The 17,460-nt window shown below is 44.3% G+C and overlaps 2 protein-coding genes across 2 annotated transcripts; both read left to right on the top strand.

The window, feature by feature from the left end:
• The first annotated feature begins 4 nt into the window (after positions 1-4).
• Positions 5-7,386, top strand: LOC120670452 (carboxypeptidase SOL1-like). The gene is made up of 13 exons (XM_039950550.1): positions 5-211; positions 809-866; positions 987-1,082; positions 1,618-1,648; positions 1,730-1,786; positions 2,406-2,501; positions 2,840-2,962; positions 3,071-3,175; positions 3,258-3,304; positions 4,129-4,186; positions 6,366-6,449; positions 6,540-6,603; positions 6,955-7,386. Exons 1-13 carry the CDS (start codon positions 109-111, stop codon positions 7,248-7,250), a joined length of 1,218 nt encoding a protein of 405 aa, XP_039806484.1. The 5' UTR covers positions 5-108; the 3' UTR covers positions 7,251-7,386.
• Positions 7,387-15,774: 8,388 nt separating this feature from the next.
• On the top strand, positions 15,775-17,370 carry LOC120668875. Its single transcript, XM_039948672.1, has 3 exons — positions 15,775-15,908; positions 16,006-16,234; positions 17,076-17,370. The coding sequence occupies exons 1-3, from the start codon at positions 15,819-15,821 to the stop codon at positions 17,234-17,236; spliced, it is 480 nt and encodes a 159-aa protein (XP_039804606.1). The 5' UTR covers positions 15,775-15,818; the 3' UTR covers positions 17,237-17,370.
• The last annotated feature ends 90 nt before the right edge of the window (positions 17,371-17,460 follow it).

The raw sequence follows: 17,460 nt of genomic DNA, 5'->3' as shown, positions 1-17,460 counted from the left end.
CGGGCCCGGCCACGGTTGGGCCGAGCGAGTCAAACCCAGGACCCTCCCTCGCCATTACCACTGCCCAGTGCTCACCTCCTCTCCCGTGGGTGGCGTCCTCGCGCGCCCATGGCGATCTCGCGCATCCACCCCCTCTTCCTCCTGCTCCTGCTCCGCGCCTTCGCGTTGCTTCCCACGCAGGCTTCAGCTAGAGGCGGCCACGATCTGTCAGGTCTTTTCCTCCCTTCTCTTCCCTTCGGTGAGATGTCTGGGTTGGGTGTGTGTTTCGATGAGGCACTGGTGCCGTTTGAATCCTTAGGAGCGTTTCCCATTCGCATGGAGGCGGTGGGATTCGTTTCAGCTGGTGATCTTCGGAGACTCCAGATCCGGTAGCACGTTTAATTTCCGTGTTCTTTGATTGAATGATACGGTGCCTAGGATTCCATCTAATTCGTTTTGGGCTTTTGGTATTAGAATGGTTTGTGATTGGGAATGAAGTGATGAACAGTGCGCGTGCACAATGATGGCGAGCACGAACTGGAATTACAAAACATTTGCATGCTCTTGAATACGTGATGAATTTTTTTTTTGAAAAGGATGAATACGTGATGAATGTGTTCACGTCCCATCCAATACATATCGACACCCATGCCCTTCTCTCATCTAGTTTTCTAGTCAATGTATTCTTATCTTGACTACCCCTGCGTCTACCTGTTTGACTATACATGTCCACGTCAAGTTTGATGTAGTATCTTTCAGCATACAGGTACCCATTTCTATTATCCTGTTACTGACACATCTACTATTTTTATTTGTCAACCATATACGGATTATGGAGACAATGGGCCAGTTTCACGCAACCTGCTTCAAGATAAGCCTCATATCACGTATGCTTAAAATAAGAATTTTTACCTATTTCCAAAAAAAAAGAAGATAAAACAATGTGTGTCTTTGTCGCATGACATTATTGGTTGACCATGTAGTGTATGATTTTGAACTAAATTCAGGGAAGAAATGGCTCGTGGATATATGAGCAATGCTGAGCTTGAGATTGCTGTACATGCCTTTGGAAGTCGTCGTTCAAATATCTCCAGGATATACAGGTACATCCGTACATGATGCATAATACATAACTTCTTTGTGACCGTTATATTTGGAGCTTCTAAAACAACTTTAAGACTATCAGTTCTTTTAAGCCATGCAGATTTGTGGATACTCTGTCTCATTTATGGCATACTGTATAGTGCAAAGGTTTTGCCAATCATGAGAGAATCAAATACCAAATGGTTACAATGAAACATGTAGCTTTCAAAAGAAATTCAATCATGAAATACCACTTCTCTAAATATGACGTTCATAACATTCTTGTATAATTCTATCTTAGTATCTTACTTTAGATTGTTAAATTGTTCCATATCCAGCTTTTCTTGAGTATTGTCTAAATAACATAATATTTTGGTGTGAATCTGTTTTCCTGTTTGTTTGTTGTAGAACTCTGATGTTGTCTTTGATTATATCAGTTTTTATTGTATTTTTCTTTCTTTCTTTATTTGCCTCCGTCCACTATTCCCATATGTTCACACTTCACTTACCTATTATTTCTTCTCTCTTTGAGGGATAACACAAACATTCTATCAGCATTGGAAAGAGTGTGAATGACTTTCCGTTGGTACGTAACTTCAACGGCAGTACATTTTGTATGCTTTGCTTAGTGCCAAATTTATACACTGGGGAACTGTGCTAATTGTAGTGGGTGATTGAAATATCGGACAAGCCCAGGCAAAGAGAAGCTGAACCAGCATTTAAGGTTTGTGGTACCATTTTCTTAATGACTCTTAAGTGGGGCTGTTCTTTTCCAAAATTTGGAGAATGTAAATAAAAATTGGGCTGAAAATTTTCTGTAATGCTCATCTCATCTTGTTATTTTATTCATCTAACCCTAGTGATCCAAAAGGATAGCTGTGCCAGAATCATATTCACACATGTGGGATATGTTAAGTGATGATGCAATTCCATTTCGTCAATTTTAATTTTTAAATTTGATTTCCATGATCCCGTATCCATGCTTTCCTTTTTCCTTCTTTATTTTCCCCAAACCTTGAGCACATAAAGTAAGCTGTAGTAGGCTCACACTTAGCGCATGTTTTCTGTAGCAGTGAACATGCCACCATTTAATGCCATATTGTCAATTACTCAGGTCACTCCCCTATACTAGGTCCACACCCACTCACATGGTTTTCTTGTGACAAAGTGCCATGTGGACAATTTTTCTGCTGGCTTGCTCTGTTGCTCGAGTTAATTACCTCATAGTTATATTCTTATTCAACTATCAATTGATGAAGAACTAACAGAGGTTCTTTATTCTAGTGCCAGTGTTAAAGGCACCATGAATTTATCAGTGATATAAATTTGTGCTACACATGCAGTTCATCGGAAATGTTCATGGTGATGAGCCTGTTGGAAGAGAGGTTCTTATGCATCTTGCGAATTGGCTGTGTAATAATTATCTGAAGGATCCATTGGTAAGCAAACACTCATCTGTTGCTACTTTTCCTTGTCACTGTGCAGTTTACCAATGGCCAACCTCTTGTGGTGTAGCTTTTTGATAACTACATTAAGTATTTTTGAGTTGTTCGGATGATATCGTAATTTTGAAAGGAAGCTATTATTATGTAAAAAATGGTAAAAGAAGATACTATAATCCATGAAACATCATAGAAACATGAAATATGAAATTAAATTAAATTAAATTCTAAAGCATGCTATTTTACCATGTTCCTGTGCACAGTATATTTAAATTAATCTATGAAAACTGTAGCCAATATATGGTAAACTCAGCATTTGAATCTGATTTCTGTAGGCAACTCTCATTGTGGAGAATATGCACCTTCATATACTTCCGACAATGAACCCAGATGGATTTGCTCTTAGATGGCGTGGTAATGCAAACAATATTGATCTCAACCGAGATTTTCCTGACCAAGTGAGTACTTCTCTACATTGCACTTCTTGTCCTTTCGAGTTTCTACTGGCCCGTTTGTCCTTTTTTTCTTCTTGAAGCCATTCAATTGACACTAACTGAATTTGACAGTTCTTCTCCGTTAACAACGATATTAACTACAGACAACCTGAGACTAGAGCAATTATGAACTGGGTAAAGCAAGAACACTTCACGGCTTCTGCTAGTTTACACGGGGTAATATTCTCATCTACCCGCAGTTATGTAATATTACTTGTTGAAATGAGATCCTATACTATCCTCTTGATATTTTTTTCAGGGTGCTCTTGTTGCTAATTATCCATGGGATGGAACTAGAGATACAGGGTGAGTCCTACTTAGATTCAGTTTCAAGTATGTCAGCCAATAGTGTTGCTAGTGTGGTAGTGTATAGTTCAGAGGATGTAGTGATGTACAATGTATTTTGTGGTTGCCTCATTTTTAATGCTTTTACTATATTTTTTATCTCTGCAAATGGTTTGTTTAAAGTTTCTATCACATATAGGGACCTTAATCTGTTATAATGCAATGTTGCAGCTTTTGGTTGTGTTTTTTTTATTCTTTGTAGGACGAAGTTCATTTTACTACCCCAAACAATTCACCCCCTAATGAATATTTTCTACTCTGTTTCTCCTCGTTCAAGTTAAGTTTTAAGTTCAATCTTTACCATATGTAGATGGCATCATAACCTATGTTAGAAAAAAACTTTAATAAATTTTCCTGATAATTTTCGTGTATTTCCACCTTTTTTTTAAAAAAAAATGTTCAGATATTGATGGTTAATCTAGTATCAGAGGGTTCCAACCTATGAAAACAATCACAAAAAATCTATTATACTTTTGTAACATAGGGTTTGCTGGCAGCTACCATCCACAAAGCTTGAAACCTAAAACACAATGTTTATGAGGAGAAAAAAAAATTGGGTTGAACTGGACTAATAATTTGGTGAGTGAAACGACTTGAAATTTTGTATTGGGGTTAAACAGACAATACAATGGCACATTTGGCTAGTTGGTCTGAGTTCTGAGCAAGCTCAACCGATTTTTATCAGAATTTGTGTTCACTGTCACGACAATGGCATGAGCACTACGAAGCTTATCCTTTTTCCTTTCCAACAAACCTTTCACTGTTTGCAATGGATTACTGTCTAGTTGGGACAATGTTGTTGTTGCCATCACCATCTCTGGCTCTAATCAGTATAATTTTGTGGTTCTTTACCCAAAGATTTTCTTGAATGCCTAGTCTATTTAGTCAGGATTTGTGGGATGTGTTTCCTCTTATTTGGTAAAACAGAGTTTATCAAATGTTTTCATGTCTTTAACACCCTCCCCCACCCCCACCAACAAAAAAAGAGAGAGGATTTCATACCAACAAAAAAAGTTGTGACCCTTTGAAGGCCACTTAGGCAGGGTTTATTGTGATATGATCAATCTCAACCAAAAGGTGTACCCTGCTGGTGGCAAGAACACCGATTTCTCTTCATTCTTAGCCACATGAAACACCTTTCCATATGACGAGAAATCTCATGGTTACCCTATCTGCTTTTGGGAGCTCAGTCTTTTTTGTTCTATCTGTAAGAGTTACCAGAGTTCATCAGTCTTGTAGGAAATGTAGGATGCGTATAATGTGGTCGATAGCATTGCAATGAGCCTCTTGGGCGGTATATATAGGAGTACAAGGCTTGGAGGGCAAGACACCTCACCTAGAGAAAAGGAAGGCTATCACGGAATTACATCAATCCTAAACAACCATATCTGGAGTTGCCTAATATACTCTAACATCCCCCGCAGTCGTAGCGGTAGCAACACGAACGGTCAGACTGGAGAACAATGGAGACGTATCCCCCTGCAGTCGGAACGCCGGTGCGAAAGCTTTGACTGGAGACTCACGCAGATGATAGCCCTTTAGTGCCGTAGTAGCCGAAGTCGAGGTGGACGTGGTCGAAGCCGTGGAGGGGGCGCGGGTCGAAGCGTCGTCGAGGTGCTCGAGTACACAAACTCAGCAGCTTCTTGCCGAAGATAGCAGCAGGACGGTGCGGCGGATGACGATGGTAGACGGCGCGGTTTGCGACTTAGGTCACGCTCAGGACAGGGGTGGTGACGGCGCAGGTTGCAGCAAGTGTCGCGCTCAGATCAGGGGTGGCGACGATGTCTTCATTCAGGAACATCGGCGGCGATGTCCGCGCGAGAAAGGCTGGAGGCGCGGAGGCGGATCGAGCGCCTGCTTGACGAAGACCGGCGGCGAGTGGCGCCACCGCCTGAAAAGGCGACGACACCGGTAGGGTGGCTTGATCACGAACGTCGTTGCTGCAACCTGGAGGGCGCAGCAACAACCTCGTCATTCGGGAGGGTCGATGATGAACGGCGACAAACGGCAGGGCGACGCAAACCCGATAACGAATCGGGAAAAAACCTAAGAAAAACACACAGCAGCAGCAGGGTGACCTCCGGGTACAATTTCGGGTGCTGTAGCGAATTTCTCTCTCCTTCTTGTCTCTTCCCCGCGTGGTCAACACGGGACAGGGAAAACAGAGGAGATTGGAAAACCCGAGCGGCTCTCCTCCGATCGTCAGGCCAAGATCCCCCCCCGCAGCCGCGTCTTCTCGAGAAGCAGAGGCGGCGCTGGGGGAGGAAGGGTGGCGGCCGATGGCGCAGGGGCGGTAGCCGGCGAGGGAAGGGCGGTGGGGCGGAGCCCACGACGCGGCGGCCTGACAGCGACGTCGACCGGCGGCGTGGTCTTGGCTCCTCCCCTCCAGCCGCGCACGCACGCGGTGCGCAGGCCTTGTGGTGGCACTAGGAGGGGCTCCTCCCCCTCGGCAGCCGCGCACGCGTGCTATCGTGCGGCGGCGGCGGCGCTGGGAGGGGGGGCTGGCCTGAGGCGCGGAAGGGGCGGGGAAGCCGTGAGCGGGGCCGGGGATGACGACGCAGAGGCGGCGGCGGCCCAAGGCGGGGCCTTGGCGATGCCGACGAGCGACGCGGCCACGGCGATGGTAGAGGTCAGCCCTCCTGCTGCTTGTGGACGATGATGGCAGCGCGGATAAGAGGGATCCGCGGCGCATCCTAGGAGGGCGCTGCCCCCGGCGGAGATCAATCTCGATCTCCCCGGGGGCGCGCGGGTGCAGCGGAAGCGGCGGCGCGGCTAGGGTTAGGATCTCATAACCTAAGCGTCTGATGCCATGTAAGAAAGGTAGGATGCGTATAATGTGGTCGATAGTATTGCAATGAGCCTCTTGGGCGGTATATATAGGAGTACAAGGCTTGGAGGGTAAGACACCTCACCTAGAGATAAGGAAGGCTATCACGGGATTACATCAATCCTAAACTACCATATCTGGAGTTGCCTAATATACTCTAACAAGTCTGTTCTGTCATATTAACTCTAGTTTTAGTCAGGGGTTCATGGAAGGATATTTGCAGCAGATACTGGCAGGCCTGTACCTGGCTCAGTGATGATAAAGGGCATTGATTCCAAGGTTAGTTTGTTTCGGTAGAATTAGTTCAGTTATGTTAGAATGCACGAACTGATAAATGAGCATGGGTCCCTAACTTTTTCTTGCTTTTAGGTAAGAGCAAGCAGGACTTTTGGAGATTACCATCGAATTATTGTGCCTGGTGAGAAATATGAAGGTACACCACTTACCCCTCAGCACTTATGTATCACCTGCAATTACGAAAGAGATTGGGAATCCTCAGACCGGCATGCTCCTTCCTTTGACATGGTTTTCCAATTTTTTCTTTGATATTCTTAATGGCTATCAATCGGAGGTAACAATTTCTTTTTGGCATCAACCAACCAAGTTTTACAATCTGTATCAAACAACATATTTCCCAAACTATTGCCGTGTTAGTTACTAAGACCAAGTTGATCACCCATTGTATATATATGGACTGACCAAACCCATGGTCCAAAAAATAAATGATCTGTGTCTGTGTGTATCCATACAAACTATGTGACATCTCTGTCCATGTTTCTTGCAGTTATGGCATCCATGGAAGGCTTCCGACCAAAATCCACGCGCATTGTGCTGGAGCAGGAAGCTGTCAACCTTGATTTCATCCTGGACCCGGACGGAGCTGATGGGCAGTTGAAGCTCCATAGTGACTACGGTTGCCACTGCGGCAATACCATGATGTTCCATGTTCAAGAAGCTCACATCTGGCTGTACCTTCTTGTACTGTGTGTTCTACTGACCCTCTATTTGGTCTTCAAGAGGAAAACCGCATCAAGGCTGCTGGCATACAGATACTCACCCAGACGGCCTGTTGCTGTGTAACAGGAGTTTTTTACACTCTAGGACAGTTTTGTAACTTATAGGTTCTCACCCAAATGGTCTGTTGTATATGCTGAAGGATGTTTTTGCATCAATGGAAAATTTTGTATCATGGAAGAATATCACAAATTGTAAGGCATATTATGTGTCAGACGCTTCTCAAAAATCATGGTGATGCTTATAACAGACAGAGATTGTCAGGCACTGCTTGTAACTTATAGCTTGTCTGCTTGTTTGGTGGATTCAAGTGCAGACAAGCAGTGCATCGACAAAGTGTTTGTGGTAGTCGAGCTCGAGCCTGCCTGGCTGTAGTCTGGGCCAGATCTCAGGCTCAGTCGAGCTCAGCTCGTTGATATTTCGGCTGAGCCCAGTCGCGGGCCCACCTCATCGTCTCCTCTTTATACGCCCCCGCTTCTCTCCCACTCCAACCATGGCCGCCACCGCCGCCCTGGTGCCGGCGGCTCTCTCCTCGCCACCGTCCCCGTCTCCTCCGCACGCCTCGCGACCGAGAGCCCTTCGCAGCGACGCTCTCCTCTCACTCCGCGCAAAGCCGCGCGACCGCGTCGTCTGTGCCGCCGCCGCCGCCGCCTCCGGCTTCTCCAACTTCGGGTACGAACACCTTCACGTGGTCGACGAATGCCTCTATAATCTCTTGTTCACTAGATCGTTAGATGATAATTGCACAATCGGAGGGCTACAAATTGGATTGGGTCTCCGTCTCGCGCGCCTCTACTGATTGGTAGGAGGCATCCGGCATCTAGCAATCTTAGTTATGTGACAGAAAACAGCGATTTTCGCGCTAGAAAATATGCATGGTAGATGTCCTCAAGTGCGGAATTGTGGTTGGATTCTTCGTAATCAGCAGCTTGCCTATCAGTTTCATTTCATCATATTTTTTTTAATAAAGGATAAACCGGCCTCTATATCTATCTGGTGGATATAATATACAGCCAATTCATTTCATCATATATGCAGCCAATTTTGTTGTACTTATTTTTTATGTTGAAGACCTAATGTAACAATTCTGGATTACCTTTTCTAATGCATCTCATGCCTCTTTCGTTTGTCAGGAATCAGGCATCACTGTTGCCTCCGTTCAACTTTACACTTGATGAAGGTTCCTCTAGGTCCAAAAAGCCATATAGATGGCAACGGGTATTGCTTAAAGTAAGTGGGGAAGCTCTTGCTGGAGATCACACAGAAAACATTGACCCAAAGGTGAGTCTTCTTATGGTGGGGCTGGAACATCTTTGAATCTAAGCAGTAAACAATTAATGTGTGCTGAAGCCATCTCGTTTACCATTTTAGATATTTGTTTCCTTGGAAAGGTCTAAACTTTGTTCTGGTTGTTTAGTGTTAAATCCTTTTGTGTGGATGTTAAGTCTGAACTTCATTCCCACCTTCGGTGGAGGTCGCAGTGTATGTTGCTGCAGTTTCATGATGTAATTTGGGCTGTAACCATTCGCTTGTGAATGTGTGAGGCCGGATTATTCCCATTTCTAAGAAAAATGTAATTTAATGTAACCATGTTGTGTGTTGCAGATTACAATGGCAATTGCAAGAGAGGTCGCTTCTGTCACCAAGCTAGGTGTAGAGGTGTGCCCTCTCTACCGCCTTTCATTATTTCTTAATTTCATATACTTGTTTCAATATTTAGAATAGTAAAATACACATCATTATGCTTGATAGTTCAATGGTTTGATCCCATTGCCTTGGAGTCAAGTGTCTCGTATTTTCTCGTCTTATCTAGTATAATATTATGCTGTGTATTGAGAATGTTCCCTTGCAGGTTGCTATTGTTGTTGGTGGGGGCAATATTTTCCGTGGGGCCTCTTGGGCTGGATGTAGTGGGCTTGATCGCTCATCTGCGGATTACATCGGGTAAATATGTCCAATGCTTGATGTATTTTCATTCGCTCATCCTATGCTCGGCTTTTATGTGGCCTTTAAAATAAGATGAATCACGATAAAGTGTGATATAGTCAAAGCAGGTAATGAAGCGAAATCTGAGCCCAGTATGGACTCATTTTGGTAGTTGTATGCATCATATGTTGTATATTAACTTTGGAGTTCAGCATTTGTTACCAGGCTGATCCTGCCTAAGATACAAGCCACATTCAAAATAGTTTACTGAGTGGAAAATATGAACAATACATTTAAGAAACTTGCAATTCATGAAAGTTCAAAATCACCTGTAATTTATTACTTGTTCTCTGTCTATAATATTTTGTGGCTCTGCTGTCTATTGTGACAAGAAATAGTAGGGTTTCTTACTATAAAAAATAGTTATGTCTGATCGTGTTTCATAATTCAGCATGTTGGCCACTGTGATGAATGCTATATTTCTTCAAGCAACAATGGAGAGCATTGGAATACCAACCCGTGTCCAAACTGCCTTCCGTATGTCAGAGGTTGCAGAGCCATACATACGCAGAAGAGCTGTCAGGCATTTAGAGAAAGGAAGGGTTGTTATATTCGCTGCCGGGACAGGGAACCCATTCTTTACAACTGATACAGCTGCTGCTCTCCGTTGTGCAGAAAGTGAGTTCATCCTTTATTCTTCACAAATGAACTGTTTTAATACAAAAAATCTAGACAAAGATGCTTGCAGAAATGTGTTTATGTCTCAGTCCTAAAATGAGTTCTTGCTTTAGTGTCATGCTGTAGTCAGTTGCAGGTTAGTTGATGTTAAGGCCCAAGAGGCCCACTATGCTTATATACACACAACAAGACTACTGTCTCTTACTCTTGTTCATTTTCTCTCTTCATCCTCTCCGTAAGGTAACATGGTACAGAGCAGGTTGGGTTAGGGATACCTCATCCCACCCGAGATCCACTGTTCCGGCGGCCGTCCGCCATCCGCCGTCGCGGATCCGAGAGCTGCGGGCCGCCATCTGCCCGTTTTGCAGCCGCCCGTCGCGGCTCGCGTGCGGGGGTGGCCCGTCGCCGCCCCGTCTCATCCCCGTCGCTGCTCGTCCCTGCCTCCTCCGCCGGCCATCTTCATCGCGCTGCCCGTCGCGTCCGCGCCCGTCCGCGCCGTCTGCGCCGCCTGGCCGCCGTCCGCCGCCTCCTGCGACGGGCCACAGCCGCTGCAGCTCCTCCTCTCTGCGCGCCTCTGTCCGCGTGTGCCTCCGCCTGTCCGCGGCCGTCGCCGCCCCTGCCTCGTCTGCAGCTGCCCGTGCGCCCGTTGCAGGCCTCCGCCCCGTCCTCTGTTTCAGTAGCCAGAGGGAGCAGCCCGTGCTGGTTCTGTGCTGCTGCTCTGCTGGTGCTGGTGCTGTGCTGTGCGCCTCTGCTCTGTTCTGCTCGTGGTCTGCAGAAAGGAAAGGAGGGGCAGCGCCTACCTCAGTTCTTCTAGTCGTCCTCGTGCTGGACGTGCTGCTGTTCTGCTGTCTGTCCTGCTGCTCAAGATTGGAGCAGCGCTATTACATCACTCTGCTGCTGTTCTACTCCTCTGATTGGTTGCTACTGGTATTCTGCTTCTCTGCTGCTCCAGAGGTCAGTTGTGGCTGGACAGTTGTGCAGCACAGATTCTTCATATAACCAGTGTTCTCTGTTTTGAGTACAAGTATTAGCATTCTTCAATATGATGCAATCCAATGCTATAGCCAGTGATATTGAGCTTGATGGCGAGATCTGTACTAGTGGATCTGTGTCTATTGCTGCTGCCTCACATGTCACTACTCCGTATTGGGTTTTAGATTCAGGGGCTTCTTTTCATGTGACGTCTGACAAGTCTAAGTTGGTTGCCTGTAAGCCTATCACTGATGGTACTTCTATCCACACGGCTGATGGTACATCTTGTCACATTACTCATCAAGGATCCCTACACTCTCCTCATTTTTATATACCTGATGTCTCGTGTGTACCTCAATTATCTATGAATCTTCTATCAGTTGGTCAGATAGCTGATATGAACTGCTTTGTTGGATTTGATGAGTCATCTTGCTTCATTCAGGACCGTCGAAATGGGAAAGTGATTGGGACTGGTCATCGCCGTAGAGATTCTTCTAATCTCTATGTTATGGATACCCTACGTCTTCCTTCTTCCACTGCTCGTGTATCATCAGCAGTGTCATCATCAGCTTCATCTTTTGCGAAGTGGCATCATCGTCTTGGCCATCTTTGTGGGTCTCGATTGTCCACCTTGATTCATGAGGGACGCCTCGGACACATTCCTATTGACTCTAGCTTCCACCGTAAGGGTTGTAAACTTGGCAAACAGGTACAACTCCCATATTCTAGTAGTACTTCTCATTCTGCTAGACCTTTTGATCTTATTCACTCGGATGTTTGGGGCCCTTCGCCTTTTGCATCCAAGGGTGGTCATAGTTACTATGTCATTTTTATTGATGACTATTCTCGATATACTTGGATCTATTTCATGAAGCATCGCTCCCAGTTGTGTTCTATTTATCAATCTTTTGCTCGCATGGTCCACACCCAATTTTCTACTGCTATTAAAATCTTTCGTTCTGATTCTGGAGGAGAATATTTATCTTCAGCTTTTCGTCAGTTTCTCACCTCTGAGGGCACTCTTCCTCAGCTCTCATGTTCAGGTGCTCATGCTCAGAATGGTGTCGCTGAACGCAAACATCGTCATCTCATTGAGACTGCTCGGACACTTCTCATTGCATCTTTTGTGCCCTCTCATTTTTGGGGAGAAGCCGTTTCTACAGCTACAGCTGTATATCTAATCAATCGACAACCTTCTTCTAAACTTGCTGGAAAATGTCCTGGTGAGATTCTTTTTGGGATATCTCCTAACTATGATCACCTCCGAGTTTTTGGGTGCACATGCTATATCTTGCTTGCACCTCGTGAGAGAACTAAGTTGACTGCACAGTCTGTCGAATGTGTTTTTCTAGGTTACAGTCCTGAGCATAAGGGTTACCGTTGTTATGATCCTTCCTCACGTCGCATGCGTATCTCTCGTGATGTGACATTTGTTGAGAATCGTCCATTCTTTTATAACCCTTCTACTCAGCCCTCAGATTCTCCCACAGAGTCCACATTGTTTCTCTTTCTTCCTCCTATTTCATCAAGTGATACTGCCACACCACCACCACCGCCGCCACCTGATACCCTTATTCCCGATCCGGCTCCTTCCATCACACCTATTCCTGTTGAGCCTCCATCGCCACTACTGCCACCTCCTCCACCCTCTAAACCACCTATCACCAAAGTTTACACCCGTCGTCCCAAAGCACCCACCGAACCTCCATCTACTCCTTCCTCGGTCACTCCCGATATTTTTAATGATTCTAATACTCTTTCTGAGTCACATGATGCTTCTGATGAGCCACAGGTTGGTCAGCACTACAATCTACGTGATCGTACCACAATTGAGCCACCTGACAAGTTGGGGTTCCCACGTGTTGGTGCTGTTATTGGTGAGCCATCCAGTTACCATGAAGCTGCCAATATTCCAGAGTGGCAAGCTACTATGACTGAGGAACTTGCTGCACTTGAGCGCACATGTACTTGGGATCTTGTTCCATTGCCATCTCATGCAGTACCTATCACATGCAAATGGGTATTCAAAATTAAAACCAAATCAGATGGTTCTATTGAGAGATATAAAGCTCGCTTGGTTGCCAGGGGTTTTCAGCAAACTCAAGGTGTTGATTATGATGAGACATTTGCTCCAGTTGCTCACATGACCACTGTTCGCACTCTAATTGCAGTGGCTGCTTCTTGTTCTTGGACTATCTCTCAGATGGATGGTAAGAATGCTTTTCTCCATAAGGTAACAGTTGACTCACAAGGACTCTCATAGCAGCACTTTATGAGTTACCTACTTACCTCACTTCTCATAGTTTGTCAGAACATCCAGTTGCAGATTGAGTCAAAATGGAAACTGTGGATGTAACTGTTAGGTTAGATAATATTCTGCACCTATCTTAAAGCTGGTTTTCTGCCACAGTGCTGGGACTTGTACAAAACTTGTGTTGGTATTTTCACTAACTCTTGCATATTTGCATAAGCAATCATGATCCCAAGGTATAGTTTGCCTGTAGAAACATGCTATCATTGTGTGAGCTTGAACTTACCTTTCCTAGACTGGCTTCTCAGATGGAAATAATTGTTTCATTAAGTAGAAGTTGTTTAACTTAACAGTATATTTTGTACTGACATTTTTATCCCTGTTATTATGCAAACAGTCAATGCAGAGGTAGTGCTTAAAGCAACAAATGTTGATGGAGTGTACGATGCAGACCCAAGGCAGAACCCAAATGCCCGCCTTCTTGAGACAGTGAGCTATAATGAAGTGACTACAAGAGATCTCTCAGTAATGGACATGACTGCCATTACACTATGCCAAGAAAACAACATTCCCGGTATGGACGCTATCAGTTTTGATTTTTTTTTTTGTGATAACGGAATAGTAAAATCCCAGCCTCTACTTTGCGTTGCATTTTATTATCTGTTTTGAATTTTTTAATCTGACACATCATTTTACAGTTGTTGTGTTTAACTTGCAAAAGCCTGGAAACATTGCAAAGGCTATTGTTGGTGAGAAGGTTGGTACCTTTATTGGATGCACAGGAAATCAGGAACAAAATGGAAACGCACTGCATGAAGAAAGAATACTGGTTACCGAGGCGTGAGCTCAACAGCTGCTCGATCTGTGCTTCCCCCTCTTATCTTATTTAGTTTATGCGTAGGAGATTTTTGGAGGTTGGGTTTGGGGCTCGTGCTAGAATTAGACTAGATTAGCTACAAAAGTTCTTAAACCTTGAAAGAAGACAATTAGACCAAAATTTTCCAGCCAAATGCTGCTATCCTATGTACAATAGACTCAAGGAGATTACCTAGTAAAATAAGATCTTTTTGCATGTGGCTGTACGTAAAGAACGATTCACAACTCCTGGTATTGGTGAGTGGCTGGCTGTGGTATCAATCATGCATGCATTCTTGTAATCCTATCCTATTGCTTTTCTTCATTGCATGCGTGTTATTTTCTTTGGTTGAGAAAGTGAGCGAGGGTTGCAAAAGACCGAGCTGAATAGGCCTTGGTCAATCTTCTCCATGGCAGTTCTCCACAGAGACTGGTGACGGGGCCAACACGATGTTCTGGAAGGACAGATGCCGGCTTGGGCAGAGTATCCAAGAAATCGATTGCTCCTCTGCTGTTTGCATTGATCCCAGAAAAGACCGTTCCCTTCTTTTTATCGATGATGAAATTAGCACAATCTCGTGCTCATTCGTTCAAATAGGAAAAAAAACAAGGAATGAAACGACCGTGCTGCTGTTGAAGCCATAGTCAACCAGCATGGATTCAAGACATTCAAGGGACGCTACCTTGAACTATCTTCGTCTTTGGGAAAGGGGAGATCCTTGCACGGCTGGACTACAACCAATGAACCAACCAAGTTGTTCCTTTTCTCTTTCATTTTTTTGCGGAAAGTTTTGTTCCTTTTCCTTTCTTCTTTAATGCAAGTTCAAGAGAGAGAGAGAGAAAAAAAAACATCACACGAAATTCGGTTAACCCTTACACCTAACTGGGCTGGAGAAAATCTGGGCTGTCATCTTTTCAACGACGGCCCGGCCCGATGATAATTGATACCTGCTCCTCCTCAACCCATGGTTACTGCCACTTTCTCTGCTGGAGGTGAGGGTGGTGCTTTCAGACTGCCCACTGCAGCTGTTTTTGGGAGGCCATGCCATGCTCGTGAAAGGTGAAGGCCACAACCACTTTGGGTTCATGATGGTGCGAGGGCTGGAGCTCAACAGCGCATTAGTGGAGGTAGCGGCGCATGCTCTTAAGCTCAGCAATGCCATAGATAGTGGGCTATTGGCACTCTGCTCAAGTAGGTGATGTGCAGAGGGGGCTGCCATGAGAGGCCTTCTCGTGGAGAATATGAACTGCTGCAACCATGGGTTGGCTAGGCAAAGGTGGCAGTCTTGGCCGTGTGACGTGTGTGAGGAGTGACCGAAGCAGCCTGCAGCAAGGAGCAGAGATGATCTCATGGAGGTGGCTGGCTGCATCTGGTCAGTCGAACATTCTTGTCACCGCTGGTTTGCTGGAAAGAGAGGTGGTGCCAAAATATAGATAAGGGGAGGAAGGATGCAAGGGGAAGGAGAAGAGAATAATTTAGTCTAGTGTCACATTCTAGAGAAATGGTGTGGTCATGGCGTCAAGTGTAGACGGCGGTAGACGCTGTTTGGTCAGGTCCTAAGATTCAGTTTTTTTGTAACAATTTCTTTTATCGGGTTCTACAGCCCTTCCCCTGGTCCAAGGAGAGGTGCTGGATTGTAAATTGAGACTAAACGCTTTTCCTCTTAATACAAAGATACGCAGCTCTCCTGCGTGTTCGAGAAAAAAATATAAAAGGTGCATGAACTAGGATCAAAGATGGAGAGTCACTAATTAGGTTTAAAAAACTAAAATCTCTCTGTGAAGGTGAACTATAATTCAAATCCATTTTGCCAGTGACGATTCATCAATTTAGTTGTCTCAATCTCATGAACTGTAGGGCTTTGTTGTTACTGTTTGTTCCTGTGGTACCAATTAAACTAACTGATCATACCCCTTTCACTTGCAGTGAAGAAGACTTGAGCGCTGAGCAGATGGAAGAATGCCTTGCTGGGCGTGAGATTTGCCCTCAGGCACGACACTTCGCCACGCTTGCCCTCAAGAACTACAACTCCAAGAGAGTGGTACATTTTTGCAAAACTTTCTCGACTTTTTGCCATTTCCAGCTGTGCCATCTTATATTACATGTTTCACTCACTAAATATTCCTCAAATATTGCAGCATAAGTTTGAGATGGCAACTGTGCTTCTATCCAAGTGTTTCACTGAGCATGATGGAGTGACGTATGGCCATGTCAACTTCACAGCGGCTCCAAAGGGTCAGGTCACGTCACTTGCAGCCAAGAGGTTATTTTTCGCTGAGCTCATGCTGGTTCCAGAACTGCAGATGGATGAGACTGCTGAGCCTATGCGTGTTGTCCATGTATGCACCATAGATGGTTCTTGTTATGGTATGTAGTTGCTTAACACCTTTATACTTTGTTTAAATTGTCAATTGCATTATAGAGGGCCATTGTTTTTTTTGCTTAGTAGCCTTGAATTAAATGCCAGTTGCAGTTTGTTAGAAATTTCCCTTTTTTTTCATATATGGAGTCCCTGCATTCCATATGATCCATTAGATTTATACTGCTGGCTTCATATGACATCCCTGCATTATGTATGGTTCATTGGATTTGTAATGTTGGCTTTGATGGATATTCATAATGTATATACTTTGGTCATATTTATAGATTTTTGATTTGTAGATTTTTAATTCTTTCTCTATATCTTGAATTGCCCGGTGATAGTGTGGCTGTGTTGCTGCTGGAGTTGCTTTAGGACAACTAAAGTGCAATTGATCTAATATTTAAGCAGCTAAGATATTTTATTTGGCCAGTAGGCCTGGGTGGTTGACAACTTAATGCACCCAGTTAAATTCTAAACTTAATGTAAGTATGTGCACAAATATGAACTAAAATTGCTGTGCAATTAGGGAATATTGTTTGATGTATACATAGAATCTCTTGCACCTTTTCTTTTTGAAAGGCTGATTAGTTGTCTATATGTCTTTCATTCTTCTTCTAAATTACAATAAAGAAATAAACCCTATATACTCTTATCTTCCTGTAGATGTTCAATTTGTTGTCCATCAAAATTCTTGTTTCATCAAGTTATAGTTAGAAACATTAATGCCACATGTCAAATAGAGACAAGCTAAGTTTCACTGGTTTCAATGTATGGTTGTAGGGGCTTGGCTTTCTATGTGTGGATTGTTATTTTGGCTAATATTTGGAAATTGTGGTGTTTTTGTAGGTGGGTGCCACCTGATAAGACTGGATATTAAGAAATCAATAAGGAATAAGATGGATTACGACCGCTGTCATGCCTGCAGCGATCGCATTAAACACCCAACAGGGGATCAGTTCATTGGTGGTCATAATTCTACTAGAATGCCATACTACAGCACATTTTAGTTTAATGCGATTGGCCTTACACAGTGTGGCAATTGGCCAACAAATTAGTTTGCACTGCATAAACATGAATGTTAGATTCCGTGAAATTTTTGGGCAACCACAATCAAAAGGATAGGGATGACAGGGGTGGGGGGGGGGGGGGGGGTGTTATATTACAGTTTAGTGGGAGAGAAACAGAGCAAGTTCATCAGACTGAAATTTCACCTGACTGTCATTGTGCTTGC

This window comes from Panicum virgatum, chromosome 4N (assembly GCF_016808335.1).
Source record: "Panicum virgatum strain AP13 chromosome 4N, P.virgatum_v5, whole genome shotgun sequence".
NCBI lineage: Eukaryota > Viridiplantae > Streptophyta > Magnoliopsida > Poales > Poaceae > Panicum > Panicum virgatum.
Note: the sequence above shows the minus strand (reverse complement) of the source record. Positions and strands in the feature narration are given on the sequence as shown.